At 36.1% G+C, this 15648-nt stretch overlaps 1 protein-coding gene across 7 annotated transcripts in view; it reads left to right on the plus strand.

Annotated features, from left to right (window-relative positions):
• Positions 1-15648, plus strand: part of LOC122575859 (poly(rC)-binding protein 3) — a 188371-nt gene that overhangs the window by 115171 nt on the left and 57552 nt on the right. For 6 of the 7 annotated variants that reach the window (XM_043745341.1, XM_043745340.1, XM_043745346.1 and 3 more), the window contains one exon: positions 13036-13092. In XM_043745341.1, coding sequence (XP_043601276.1) covers positions 13036-13092 — 57 coding nt within the window. Of the gene's footprint in view, positions 1-12123; positions 12182-13035; positions 13093-15648 lie in introns of those variants that run through there. The other variant, XM_043745344.1, reaches the window with a different exon arrangement.

A 15648-nucleotide genomic window follows, 5' to 3' on the forward strand; every position in this document is an offset into this window, starting at 1 on the left:
TCAAAAACATTCGAACGAACTACCCATTCGTGGTTAATTTAATAAACTTTCTGACGGAAAGAAGAAGAAAATCTAGCGCGTGTATAATCTGCAAATAAATCGCGTCGTAAAACTAATTCTTAATTCCCTTGTTTTTATTTTCTAAATTCAGTACGACTAACAAAAAGTAAATTAACTACTTCGATGCTTATCAAATTTTTCTCAGATAATCGTCACGAAGACACTCGTTTTCTTTTAAACAGATAACACGCTAAACTTCATCTACATTTCATTTCTAAATCTTTTCGAATATTGCTATCTTGTCATAATCTTTCGCCGCCGATTCAAACACGCGCTTACATGTAATTCATTTTGAGAATCACGTTGTACGTATTTTCTCTTCTCTCTCTTTCTTTCTTTTTTCCTTCTTTCTTAATTTTAATATACAGTAACAACGTACTTGCCATATTATCATTACGTTCGTTCAAACGTACGTTATTATTTTATTATCCAAAAAATTCGTCTTTTAAAGGGGTTGAGGACGATGAAATAGAAAGTGGAGAATGGTAACACGTCCCAGAGGATCTTTTTTTGGGGATGATAATGTCGTGGCCTGGTGTGTTACGAAATGGTTGGTTTGCGAGGCTCGCGAGCGAGTAAACGGATACGCGGGCTCTTTCGCGCGAAATAAATACGTCTGGCCGCGTTTTTGGCTAGAGAAGCATTATGTCTGCGGGGAGAATATGCACGGCGAACTCGTAGGACAGGCTGGACAGTGGCCAGGGACGTCGGCCAATCGCTTGGTCCAATGCGAATTATCATGATTCCATTATCCTTTCAATGGTACACAGACATCTCACGCAACTGTTCATCCTCTTCGTCTTCGTCTTCGTCTTCTTATTCTGCCTCATTCGCTTCCAATTCGACCCTTCCAATTACCTCGTTGATTCTCCAAGGATTGATAATTAATTATATAACGAGTTGAGTGTGTTTCTAAAAGAATTTGAAATCATCTGGAACGAAAAATTAGTATATAAGAAGCATGCTTTATTTAAAAAGAGAATTCGAAAGAATCGTTGCATAAATAACTGGAATAATATTGTGGATAATATCACGTTCAATTTCGTAAATTCAATACCTAGAAGGCTAGCTGTAATTGTATATTTCGAAGAAAAGTTCATTAAATTTTAATTTCTTTTTATGTATTTAAATCTTCATATCCGATCAATTTTTAATTTTCAAGTTATTTCAAATGGTTGCATATTCTATAGCAACTTAACAACTCTGGATTTGGTTAATTCTTATTCGTATCTTTATAGACAACGGTATTAATATCATCCTTACTTATTTCGAATATTTTTCTCCAAACATCTGAGAGAATATGTTTATGTAAAATTCCAGAACTGAGAACCATCGGAAATTTGAGTGGAAATCGTAGAACTGTTATCTTTATTTGCATATTTAATTACTGCTATTATCGGAAGAATTTCTAGGAATAGATTAATAACATCTTTAGACTAGAAGGAAAGATCAGAAGATTCAGAGAAACTCTTCAATAACGTGATACATCTTGAAAGTAGAACATCGCGTAAACGATTCGAGATTGGCATAAAAATTTGATGAACCAGCGCAAGTTTCAAACGTTAATTCGTCAGTGGATATTTAAAAAGCTACGACGAATTCCGAGATTCTGAGGCAGCTAGAAGTTAAAGTTGAAAGTTTTCTGTCGTAAACTCGATGGAAGACAATGTCTTTAACGATCGGTTTTACGTTAGTAAAATTATTACAGCGCTCTAAACTGCTTTCATTGCTGTTCACCCTAGTTATCGATACTCGAAAAGGTATGCAAATTATAATAAATAACAGAGTAAATTATTAGGTAAATAATTTGCAGACCTTTTTTTTAAGTATAATAAATAATAAAATAAATTATTAGATAAATAATTATTTATACGTAATTATACTTATATATTATATAAATTAATTAATACTATACTTATATATTATATTTATAATTATTTACTCTAATTAGACTCTTCGAAGATACTAAATTTCTAAGATAGATTTATATTCTTCCTACGACGAATATAGTTGAAGAATGATATTTATATTCGCGACGATGTCGTGACAATTCTTGTGTGCAGTATCTTATCAAGACAATATCGAGTGCTTAATGCGTTTTGAATTTTGTAACACAGAAGAATGAAACGAGCTTTGACTGATAGTGATTGATCGTAAAACATACATTTTATTTTTTCTAAAGAGATAACCATTGCTTTTCGTTGTGAAGTTTCCACGTGTTGCAAAGATGTTTAACAATTTTTAGACGATAGAGATCTCAAAGATAAACGTATTCTCGGTTTCTCAGCAATCGACTATATCCTTTCTACTTATCATTATAATCACCTAGTTTCATCGTTGAGATATTTCTTCATTTTTATCATCTTCGATCAGATAATCCAAAGAATTAATAAAATTATTATCGTTGCACTTTTGTTTTATTTTTATCGCCTTCGTGGAGAAAATTCAACGATCTGCAGTATTTGGACGTTGACAAACAATCTAAAGATTCGATGAAAATCTTGTCACCGACATTTTTTTATTTCTATCACCTTTGTGAGAAGATTCAACGATCCATAATATTTTTCAAAAATCACAAATAATTTAATAAATAAATAAACTGATAATTAACACAATGGTACCGCTGTAACTGTTCATCATCCGTGTTAACGCTGGTCTTTCGTGGCCAAAGGGTTAACGCGTAGACTTACTAGTTGAAAACTCGAGAAAAGTTTCGACGTGTATACATACGCGCGACAAAGAAGAAAACAGAAGGAACACGAAAGAAAACGAGCAAAGGTAAGATAAGACACGGGTTGGATTTACGCCAGATATTTATGTCGATGCCACGCGATGGTACTCGCGTCGGAGGAACGGCCGTGACATTGCGATGGTACCAGGACAAATTGTCGAAGGTTCGGTCGCCTGATCAAACACGCTAAAACGATATCTTTCGTCGCTACTGATGTATGAAATTCTTGTGGTTTGATAACGAAGAAGATTCTTTAGGCACAGCGTTGATAACGCGATAGTGATTTGATAAAACGCTGTGACTTTGGACTATTTGGAAAAATCATTGAAAAAAAGAAACAAGCATTAAGATAAGGTGACACGAAAAGATATAGAATTACAAATTAGAAGACACTTAGTGATAGAAATAGTTGAGAATTTTGAGAGGCGGAGAATTGCTGCAGTTTACGAGATTCGAATTCGAGAAAAATTCGAGAGCTGAGTTTTGTGAAATTTTCTACTTGCGGATGATACAATGAAATTGTTACAATTCAAAGACTATAAGCAAAATATAGTTGTCAAAATTTACTTTGGAAGAAGATGAATTGATACTGCAATATTTAATCGTGCGTATTGATGTTTGAAAATAGTCGAACACGTAAGATGCGATGAAGAGCAAACAATCGTAGAAGCTGTTTAATTAATTTAAAATTGGTTATTTCCAATATGGAAAATTAATCATAAAACAAAAATTTCAATCGACGATGGGAAAACAATTTTGATCTTACCAAATTGCTAGAAAAATAGTAACCTTAATTGATTCTTGTAGCAGGAAGGAAATTATAGGAAAAGAAGGATCCTAAGGAGAATCTTTCTAAAGATTTCAGCCAAATGGAAGGCAATTCGGTTTTCAAACGTCGCGTTGAAAATGGTATTAGTCAGCCAGAGAAATGCACGTATCGATAGAACATGGGTAATTTTTAAACGAACCATTCGTTACTTCCCGTTGGAACTCAGATAAAAAAATCGTAATAGCAACCCTTGAACAAACTATCGATCTGTGACTTAAACGTTAATTAAGTCGCGCTTAAACAGACTTCCCCAATTGCGGCAAAAGAGAGGAACGACAGTGGTGAAAGTATAGGCGCTGCTTTAAATTGCTTAAATTGTAGGTAAAACGCGATAGGCCAAGCATTTCATTAAATATTTGATAAAATCTTGAAATTAGATTTTTATTATTCCACGCTTTCGTTATCGCTCGAAACATAGAGATATTTCATTTCATACAAATTTAATATTCTTTTACATAGAACGCACGGAATGCTTTTGTTCCAATTTCCAGTTACAGAAAATTACGATCAAAATCGAAGGTAAAAATAATTGAAAGTAAAGATTAAATAATCACAGAGGAATCACAGGAAATAGGATCAAAAATTTTCAGTCAATGTAATAATACGCTTAAATTGTTCCTATTATTAAACGGAATATCCATTGACTTATGCAATCAGCGTCGCATGTGGACAACTATGAATAAGAATTTTGAAATAAGAATTCATTCTGCAGTTAAGCTGTCATTATCGTTATCAAACACAATCACAATTAGCTTGTGCGATCATAATTACAAGCGAAGAGCTATGAGAATCAATTTTAAGTCATAGCCATCGTATAGTTCGATCGTTGCTATTATTACCAAAGACTATTATTATTAGCGATTGTCCTTTAATCTACCATTCTAAAAAGAAAGAAAAAGGAAACCACCTCTGTTCTATCGCTAGAAATAGCGTCTCTCTCTGTCATAATCTCTATGTACCTAAGGTTTTCTAATACTAAAGATCGACAAAACTCGCTATATTCCAATCCCAAATACATGCAGCAAACTAATCCAGCATTCTTCCACATCCTGCAGCGAAAGATTCTGGAACTTGGCCAGCAACTGTCCAATCGTTGTGTCGGTATGTCGTGCACGTTCGTTTGTCTAATAATTCCAAGACGAAGCAATTTTTTCCGCGCGAGTATGAAACACGCTGTGGCTCATCCCAGATGCTCGATCATCCTGTTCCTCTTCTAGAACCCCTAGAAACTGGAACCCTTCCGTAAAGGATCTGGCGAGAATCATGCGACCGATTGGAACAGCGTACGGTAGTGACCTCTCTAATTGGCCGTGCGCCAGCCTCGTCTCGTCGATGTCTTCTTGTTCCAGCTATATTTGCTTCTAAGGAGATTCGTCGACGATGACGCGTTGTCCAGCTCCCTGGTAGCGACTGAGGGGAGGGTTGGCGATGATTTACGAAGCTTGGCGCCTTCTCGGATCCCTCCTTTCTTTTTCTTTCGTTTTTCCGTGTGTTCCTTCCTACGCAGCGGACGTCGACTATTTCGCGAAACGCAGTGGAGAAGCGGATAGGCCGACGTGGAACAAAGGAATCGTCGACGTTAGGCTCCTTTTGCGCGTAGACGCTCTTTGCAAGTTTGTTAGTTCTTCCGGAAATTAAAGGGACTGTAGGTTTTAAAGCTACTGTTGTAAGGACCGTCGTGTTTTTATGGTGTTTTTGATAGAACTGAGGTCTATTATTAGCAGCGTAGAATATTCGAAAAGTTACACTTGAGACTTTCTTTCGCGAATATATTGGATCGAATTTGGAAAATTTATAGCGAAAGTCGAGATAAATGTGCTTTAATATACTTCCAGAGAATTGGTGTTTAATTGTTTGAAATGTAAGATTCTCCCTTGATGCGGACGCAAGAGTTTTGAGAAACTGTTCGCTTCTTTCTTCGGCTGTGAATTCTTTCGAGTAGCTTTTACAAATCTTTGGCGAATTCTTTTCATAAAGTAGGATATCGGAGCAGAGTATTGTTAGAAACAATACCCATAAATAATTGAAAACACCACATAGGATGGATAATATCGAATATTCTGATGGAAAATTTAAATACTCTGAAATCTATTTTCACTAAGATGACCACGATGTCATCGGCGCTGTCATAAACTATACTTGTGGCATTCCGCAAACAGTCGTAAAATCTAGATCTCATGCATCGCCATGTGATTTAGTTGCGACGTGTGCAGGAAGCTTTACGCTCGTGGAAATCAGCTATAAAGGGACCAGAGTCCTTTGAGTGCTTTAGGATGGTTCCAGAAATGGTACAAAGAAGCTGATGCAAAGTGGGCAATTAAGTGTACACGCTGCTGTTTCAGACTGGTCTAATAACGCCGCTAATGGTGGTTTTTCGAGCAGTTTAGCGTGTTTGGCTGACTCGTCGATTTTGTTCCGAGTCGGACACGGAATGCCGTTGGGAATGTTACCGAGACCTTTTTCCATACAATTTCGTTTGCTTCCTTTGGTGGAATGAAAGTAGAACCGAAACTGAAAGTAAGCAGTTTCTAAGACGAAAATACACGGTGCAATCCCATTTATTGCGATGATCTTGCTCTTTCTTGTCATTACTCTTCATTATTCGAATAAAAGATCGTAGGTACCTTGATGTATCTTGATAAAAAATCAATAATGAATTCAGTCTAATTTGCTGCTCAGCTAGTCAGAAGATTTTATAACTTTGATAAAGAAAAGATTTATATTAGAGGAAGGTATATCTTGTGAAACGTTTAGTTTCACAGTGAACGAATATCTTTTAACTTATTTCCCAACTTCGTAATAATTTTAACATGTCGATCGGACAAAAGTTGTCAGGAAAAAAGAGCCTGATACCTCAAACGTAACGCGTTTGACTATGGATGATCTGTTTCTACCGATGGCCTCTGTACCTCGTACGCTTTACATCAAATAATACAATTTTCTATTCATGTGTTATTAGAATATAATTATAATTTGTATAATTTATAATTGGAATATAAAGTAGTAAAATACGAGCAAACATATGAATTTTCCAGAAGTCATACACTGATCATCTGCGTAAATGGAAACATAGAGAAAAACAACGATTGAAATAAAATTTCGAAAAGTTTGTAATAAAATTTCAGAAAAATCTTTGCTTAGGTTTATACCTTATTTCTCTTGTATGAGTCCAGTTATACTCTTCGCTATATACTTAAGGACATCGGAAATAAGTTAGCCGAGCTCGTTTTAAACGCTCTTTACAAGTGAAATTTCTTTGTAAAAGTAACATGAAAGAAGAAATCCAGTCTCTCGTCTTGAGAGAAGAATGATTAAGTGATTAAAACGGTCGGTTCACGTGAAACTAACCTTTGCACTTTGCAAAAGCATCTCCTGCAACATAATTAACAAAGGTCACTTTACCTTCGCAAACTGACAATTAGGTTGCCATTGATTCGCTGGAACGTCGCGCGTTAATTTTCCGTTTTCAGAAAGATAATTCGTCGGTTTGCCCGCGCGGGATTTAGCGTAATTAGTTTCGCGGCGAGGCCGCGTTAAAACCTTTTAATTAACTGCGACATCGAGACCGACGCAATTACGTTGGAAAAACTGTCGCTCTTTGAAAAATGTCACGTTTACCGGCCCATCACCTGTTCCTGACTCCTTAACGATTTATTTATACAAGCGGAATTAACTCGATTAAATTGCGAAATCGAAAAGCCCTGCCTGTTTTCGCGCGGATCGCGGCGAAATTGACGTGGCAGGAAATTAATATTTAAAAATGAAAATTCAACAAATCCACGATGACCGTCTTAAATATTCAGAGACTGACAAGTTCATCAATTTTCCGCTTACGATTCTAGGCCATGGTTGGCGGCTCTGAAAACTCAGAACTCGCAAAGCTCCCAAAAGCTCGTAATCCCGAAAAACTGGAGACTGTGCAGCGGTTTCACGGATATAAATTTAGGTAATAGGTGGTTGCCTTGAAAACTCGCGACTGGAAAGTGGCAAAAATAAATTTCGAGCCAAAGACATGGGATGATCCTGGAAGGCTAAAGCGTTTACCAATTTCACGCTTGCAATTCTAGGCCATAGTTGACTACTCGGATCACTCGCAACTGTCACAGTCCCGAAAATAAAATAAATTCTTCAAAGGCTCAGAAATCCACCAATTTCACGCGTGCAATTCTAGGCCATAGACGACTACTCGGCAAACTCGCAACTCTCCGAGTCCCGAAAATAAATTGAACAACTACAACGTTTCTTCGAAGACTGGAAAATCCAGCAATTTCACGCTTCCAAACTCGAGGTGTTCGACTATTACCCTAAAAACCCAAAGCTGTCGGAATATCCGGAAAAGAATTGAACAACGAAAAACCGTGCTTGTCTCGAGAGACTCGGCAGCCTTTTACCGATTTCACGTTTATCGTCCATCGAGCGAGCTTCGAACAAGCTCGACCAGCAAACCTCGAAAGCTTCTCGACAAATTAAATTCGAAACGGTTGGATCAAGCTCGGTTTCCTTCGCCTCCATTCCGTTTCCCCGAAAATAGACGAGAAAATGGCTAGAATATCCGCGGAACGCGTGCACGCGATTCAAAGAGACGATGTCGCGTCGCAAGAGAGCATAGGATCCGCTTTCTTCGATGGGCTGTCGCCCGAGAAATCAAGAATTTAGCACGATACGCGCAGCGTTCGTGGCATCGTCTCCTGTGGAACGAGACGCCTGGCATCTCGGCCGTCCTTCCCTCTGTGCTCTCTAGCCGTCATCTAAGTTTAGAGGTAGCGCACACTGGCGCATACCTGCTTCGCCCAGAAGCCTAAGCGGTGACATTATCGTGGGGTCAGAGCGTGTCAACGAAGACACGAGATCTGGCTGGACATCGACCACGAACGCGCAACTAATTATAGGTTCCGAGTGGCCGACTGTTTGCGTACGTATGTACGTGTGTTTGTCGCGTGCTAGAGCGCAAATCGCTCGAGACTGAGCTGAACGTGAGAGGCAGCGCGACTCTAACTTTGTACATATGTACGTTGCAATAGTTGAGGAGAATGTTCTCGAGAATTGGACGATCCGTACGATGAAATTAGGTTGATTATCGGCCAGACCTGTGAATACTCCATTAGACGATTTTCAGCTATTTTTGTATTAGGTTGTCCGAAAGGTTTCTTTCGTTTTATAAGGAAATAATAGAAAATGTTTTTTCTCTTATATTAGTTTATTGAATTATGCACGAATATACTAATAGAAATAGAACGAAATGGATCACACCTAATTCAATAAAATAATATAAAACAGAAATTGTTGTTCATTTATTATCACCTTACGAAACGAAGGAAACTTTTCGGACAACCTAATACTTTTATTATTATTATTATTATTAGTATTAGTATTAGTATTATTGAAAAGTCATGGAATGTCCTTTCTTTTTTCTGTTTAGTTTACGTAAATTGGGATTCGAAGTAACTGGAAAATCTTTGTAACGAAATTAGAATGAAATGCTTTTGGAATCGTGCATAAAAATCTCTTGCTTTGATGAGATTCTAGGAAATCTTTGGTGTTTAAGTATAGCATATTATGGTGTATTATACTATTGGAAAGTGATAGAATGTTCTTCTGGTTTACGTAAGTTGTGGAAGGTTTAGGATTAGGAGGTTTTATTCGAACAAACTGGAAGATTCTTGTAATGAAATCACTGGTTAGAATCGTGTAAAGAAACTTTGTATCTTGGTAAGTTTCTAGCAGATTTTTGGTCTTCGAGTATTATCGAACAGTCATAGATCGTTTTCTTGATTTACATATGTTGTGCAATTTTTGTTTTAAGATTCGAAGTTGAAGATCTCCGTAACGTAATAGGAGAAACTACTATGAAAAAATGACTGAAGGTTAGAATTATATGCGAAAATTTTTGCGATAAATTTGCAGAATAAAATCATAGTTTTCTGGCAGTGAAACTGTATGGATTTATCAAATTTGGTGATATTTGATGAATATCGTATATTCGTACGAATTTTTACGAAAAAAGATTTTTTTTCATTTCTTTTATCTTCTGTTTAAACTGTAATTGGTCGATTTTTACGATAAAATTGTAGTTCAACTATTCAGTGGAATATAGAACAAAATTATTGATTTTTATCAAACTTTTAATAATCTGACGCTTTATAACAATTGTAAAATCGTCGAGAAAATCCTTAAAAATTGTATCCTTAGACAAAACGTTCATTGAAATAAACGACATCAAATATATTTCTCCTTTCTGTACAAGAATCTTTAACTTTTTATTTCCCATATGAAAAAAGATTCCAAATTAGAACGTCAATGAAAAAACAAACGGGTAATGAAATATCGTACTTGGTAAAATTGTCGCAATAAAAGTTATTCGCTGTGACAGTATACTGACAGCCACGTGAAAGAGTCGAGCATCGTAAATTCAGTTCACATCGTCCGTAACATACCGTGTACGCTTTCTCGTACGTTAGGCTTCGTTCCTTTGCCACGTAGCTACGTTTTTGCATCTGTTTCCATTTAAGTTATTCTGTCGAAAGACTTCAAAAGAAAAGAGAAAAAAAAAGAAAAGAGCAGAAAAAAAAGAAAGAAATGAAGAGGCATGTTGGAATAACAAGCATATTGACTAACGCCTTGCACTGTATTATAATTCACTTGTCTGGCAACCTAGTTGAATCTAATTATCTTGACGTTTCAACACGCTGTGTACATTGTACTTCACTCTTTACACGATTCTATAAATCCACGTGAACCATAATAACTTGCAGCGATCGAACACTTTTATCGAAGTTCCGCATAGCAATATTTAACGTTGCTATTGGCTGCATTTATAAATCTTCTATTTCTTACATTTGTACCACGCGTTTAAATTCAGTCGAATTGTATTGTCTTGTCTAACATTTCGAGGTCGAAGGAGACCTAAGCACATTTCGATTTGCCCTCGTTTCAAGTTACAATTTTCAGAATCAATTTCATTGCAATTAGACTCGTAACGGTTCGTGTAATAGAACTTTTCCTTGAAAGCAAGAACGAGGAACTTGAAATATTTTCATGTACCTCGCAAGATGAAAAAAATGTGAGATGAAACGGTTCACTTAAAGAGTAGTATAAATTCTATCAGTTATTATAAAGTGACTTTAAAAAAGGTACACGCTGTCCGTCAAATTTTAGAGGAGAATTTTACTTTACTATAAAGAAATAGAATCTAAAAGTGTATCTTAAAGCTGAAAGTGCAGTGTATTACGCTAACAAATTCACTAAAGTTAAGTGTCTGTGTAAAATATCAACTTAGGAAAATCCAGCTTCTATCAGCTCGCGTAAAAATAGCTTTATATATATACATACATACGTAATTTCTATCAAACCCGATAAGATAATTACGTTCCGCTATGAAAAATTAAATCTAACGAATTCCTACAGTGAAAAATCCAGTATTAAGTGAATAATAAATGAAATAAGCTAGAAATCATAGAATTTCAAGGGGGAAGAATGATAATTTCATAAATCACGAATGAGCTGAAATAACGAAAATTTCATAATACACCGACGATTATTCAACGCCGCTGGCAAAAATCGTCTGACCGTGCAAAACGACATCGGAACGTGTGGCGAGGATCACTTCCGATTGAACGCGCGCCGAATTAATTATTATATAGATGCATGCCGCATGTATTAATCGAGTAATTGGGCGCTGGCGAGTGATTACAAGTGTCAGGAGCACGCGTATCGCGTGGAAACGAAGCCGAGATATCGCTCGCACGCTCAATAACATCCGCGTTCGAGTGATCGTTTTCGTTAGACAAGAGACGAAATTTCAATGGTACGTTCTTGCATCGTTGCTTTATTTTATAAAAACTTATCGCTGCGACTGCAGGATGAAACGATACCGCTTATCCTTGAGATTTTTCTCTCTTCTGATAGAGATAAACGTGATCTTTATTTATTGTCAGAATTTTGTTCGTTTGTATAGCCACGAAGAAGCCTAACCGCATATTACGACGACGTGGAATGTTCGTAAAACGAGGAATCAAATTGATCGAACAACTGCGAAAACTTGGATTTTCGTTTCTTCATTATCATTCAATGTTTCGCTATTAAAACTTGTAATCGCGATTTCTAGGAAATATGAAATCTATGATTTCAATTACAATTTTCATTTAATTGCCGCTTTATTTATTTATTTTAAAGAGAAGTTTGCCGCCTTAAATGCACAACGCAATCCGCTTATTATGGTCACTTTGGAACTTGCAGTTTTTGATAAGAATAATCAGCTGATAACAATTACACAGACGATAAAAAAACGTTCAATATTGAACTGGGTTTATCGCGAACGATTATGACATTTGTAAAATTTATATTTATCACAAACACTCGCTACAATGTCACACTTTTTACGAACGACTGTTCTTTAAAACAGCGTGGAATTTATTTGAGAGACTTGTCGAGCATCGTCTGTCGTCTGTTTGCGTTTATTAGCTTCTGAATATATCGTATGCTTCATGCTCATAATGCTTCTCAAAGTTTCTTGCTCTGTGTGTAATATGCAACAGATAAAACACATGGTTCGGTTGAAGGAGGTAAGCTTCGAAGAAAAGCGGCGTTCGATGCGAATTTTCCAAGAACTACTATCGTTTGTCCTCGAGTCTAGTTATGAAAATTGATATCAGTGGCGGAAGTTTGTTTATAATACAGCGATTCGATTATGAATAGGAAGCTTGATTATGAGAAATTAATTTTTAGCTAATTTTAAACGAACAGATTTCGGCACCGACTGATTACGCTAACGATAATCGATCGATAACATTATCCATTATAGTAACCAGATCTCGCTGAATTCAGATTTGATCTACAAACATCGAATAGTTGACGCCTCTTTCGTACTGGACCAGCCGAGAAATTCGTAGCAAAGTTCAGAAGTTTGAAGATATTCAAATATATGCGTCGTCCTTAACAGCTTTTTCTATTTCTATAAAGTCTCTTGGTAATTGCTTTGTGGAAAAATCGATTTCTCAAGAACATGTTTATCAAATAGGAGGGAAAAAGAGAGACGTTTGCCGTACAAATAAACTCGCGTACATTCGTAATATTTTAAACAGTTTCGCTGTAAAAGTGTACCGAATTTAGTAGCGAATCGATAGGTAAGAAATATCAATGTATTTGTAGAATCTATCTTTGACGTTGAACAGGAAAGGCTCGTGTAATCTAAAAAAAAAAAAGAAAAAAAAATCACACAGTATGAAACGACGAGTTGGTGGCTAGAGACTGGCTGGTATTTACGAGCAATTCCGGGAAACACAGTAACTCGGGAAACGTAGGGATCGAGTACGCACTTGGAACTTTATGGTTCGAACGCGTCGCGTTTAACCGTCGTAAAGCTCGCAGTTTGAGTTGGGATCGATTCTAACGGTGTTTTGCATTCTGTCTGTTACAGGAGGTTGGAAGCATCATTGGGAAGAAAGGAGAGATCGTCAAGAGGTTCCGCGAAGAGGTAATTAATCTATCCCATTTTATATCTTCCTATAGGTCAGTGAAATTTTTATCATTGTCCGAGTGATTTATTAATTTCCGTAATTATCACTTTTTCTGTTTAATTTGTCCTCGCGTGCATGAACAAACTGCTATCGCGATAAATTCCCGACTCTCAGGAAAAATACGTTATATAATCTACTTTGATAATTAATAGGGAAATAATTTTAGTTCGGGCCACACGTGGGAAAAGAAAGCTGAAAGTGATTCTGAGAAGTTATTTAAAAAGAAATTTAGTAATAATGGAATGTCATTAACATAGTTGTAATAAGAGAATATAGAGATGATACAAAGACAATGGAAAATAATCTAAAAAGCATAACTTTTCGTCTATTTTATTCTCCTTACTCGGATGGAGAATCTTTTTATTCCAAATATGTCCATAGTCCAAACGAGTGATTATTCCTCGTTTATACATTTCCATTTACATTTCAATAGTCTTGAATTTATAATACGAACATTACCATCAACTGATAAATGGTTCTTCGTTCGTAACCAATAGGTAAACTTTCGTTTAACGTACGCTGCATTTAAATTTGAGACACGCTGGACAGCATTTCGAGAAGCAGGCCGTGTATGTACATATTTGCTTGGCGAATTTTTATAGAATAAACAAAGTTTTCGCGTAAACCGGTGGACAAACAACTTATGATTCACGTTAATATTTACGATCTGAACGTCTTGGACGCTATTCAAGAACTATTAAATTTCTGCTTGCGCTTTGATTAATACGCTAACGCGTTGATTATCGAGCATATAAATGTTGTTTCACGACACATATTAATGATACATTATTACATTTTTACCGTACTCCTTCTCGCGTTTCATATTATTATCGTACGTTATAAATTTTCATAATTTACAGTGAAACGCCAGAGGAATTATAAATATCTATTTTCGTGATAAAAATAGTACAAGTTGCAAAATGTTTCGCGTAACGCTTACAGCGTGACATAAAGAGTCTGCGTGTTTCTATGCATTTATGCAAAGTTTCAAGATACCGAAAAAGCACGGCACGTGTACAATACACAAAAGTATACGATATACCTATCGTATAATGTATGAAGAATAACTGGTTATAATTTTTTAACAAATAAAACGAACCCTTAACTTGTATCACTTTAATCGTGTCCATGAAAATTTGCATAGAAATAAGTGTTCGACTACTTTTATGAGTCAGCGTGTCTTCGACAGCCACTGAACGTAAATTATCTGCATGACTAAAAATTGACAGCGTTCATCGTTCAACGATTAATGTCCTTTTTCTATAATATCGTCATAGTCGATAAAATTCGAGTAATTTTCTTTTGTCCAACCAAACACTTAATCACTATGTACACACTGACTGTAATCTTACGCCAAGGAAAAGTGCAACGTGACAGTAGTTATCTGTTAGGAACGTTTGCTCACTTTCTGTTTCGAAGTTCGAATTCGCGTGCAATGCAGGTTTTGGTCATCCAGGCTAAAGTCATCCTTGTTACTCCGGTTTTGATATATGTATCCAAAAACTGCAGGCTGGGCAAGTTCGCGTCAGTTGCAATTAGTTCACGTCGTGAATTCGACGTGGCGATTTGTTAGCCGTCGCAGCAAGAAACTATAGCCAAAGTTACGTTTCGTTACTGTGTTTATAGGCTGCCGTTTCTTTTATTCGATTTCAATAATACGCTTCAACGATTTCCCTCTTTCGAGAGGAGTTTTCTGCCTGGAAGCTTGTAATTTGATTCGCCAGCGATCACGTTTTAATCTATTTTTGCGATATAACTTTTACTCCGTAAAAATATCCGTACACGCTTGCGGTTTATTTTGATGAAATTTTTCCATTGATGGAAAGTCAGACAAGCGGCGAACTTTTTAGATGACAAAAATTTGAAACAAAAGGAAACTGAAAATAAATTGCTCCTTCGTAGGAGCAGTAAATATTCTATTGAAAAATATTGAAAAAACTGGGATAGAAGAAATAAATATTTTATTTAAAATTGTGCGATGCACGTACACGTTTTGAAGCAAACAACACACGATCAAATTTTACAATCTTCTTTTTCCTCCAGTATCTCTCAGTATTTTTCTGTGTTTTTATTTTATTTTTTTTTTTTTTTTTAATATGACAGTAATATGATTGTCACAGTCTGTTATCTTAAATATTCATGCAAATTATTATGCCAACAAACAAATTGTAATATCAGATCTTCTGGTAAGTGTTTTACGCTACGGTAATCGTGTATTATAATAACCTGATTCTACGATATATGTATGCATTAGGTGCGATACACGAAGTTTAACGGAGCATGGCACGCCTGGCGAAGGAACGCGTTAAGTATAGATCGTTCTCACACTTTATTGATACCGTAACTCGCTTATGGATCATAAAATTTCTAAAAATTCGATAAAGCTGTTCGATTGTACGTTGTCACCACCGTTGAGAAAGGATCTGCAACGTTACCTATATCGTTAAAGGTGCAATAAATATTCCACGGGTAAGAGACCATCGTAATTTGTACAAGATTGCAATAAATTAATT

The sequence above is a fragment of the Bombus pyrosoma genome, linkage group LG15, assembly GCF_014825855.1.
Source record: "Bombus pyrosoma isolate SC7728 linkage group LG15, ASM1482585v1, whole genome shotgun sequence".
Lineage (NCBI taxonomy): Eukaryota > Metazoa > Arthropoda > Insecta > Hymenoptera > Apidae > Bombus > Bombus pyrosoma.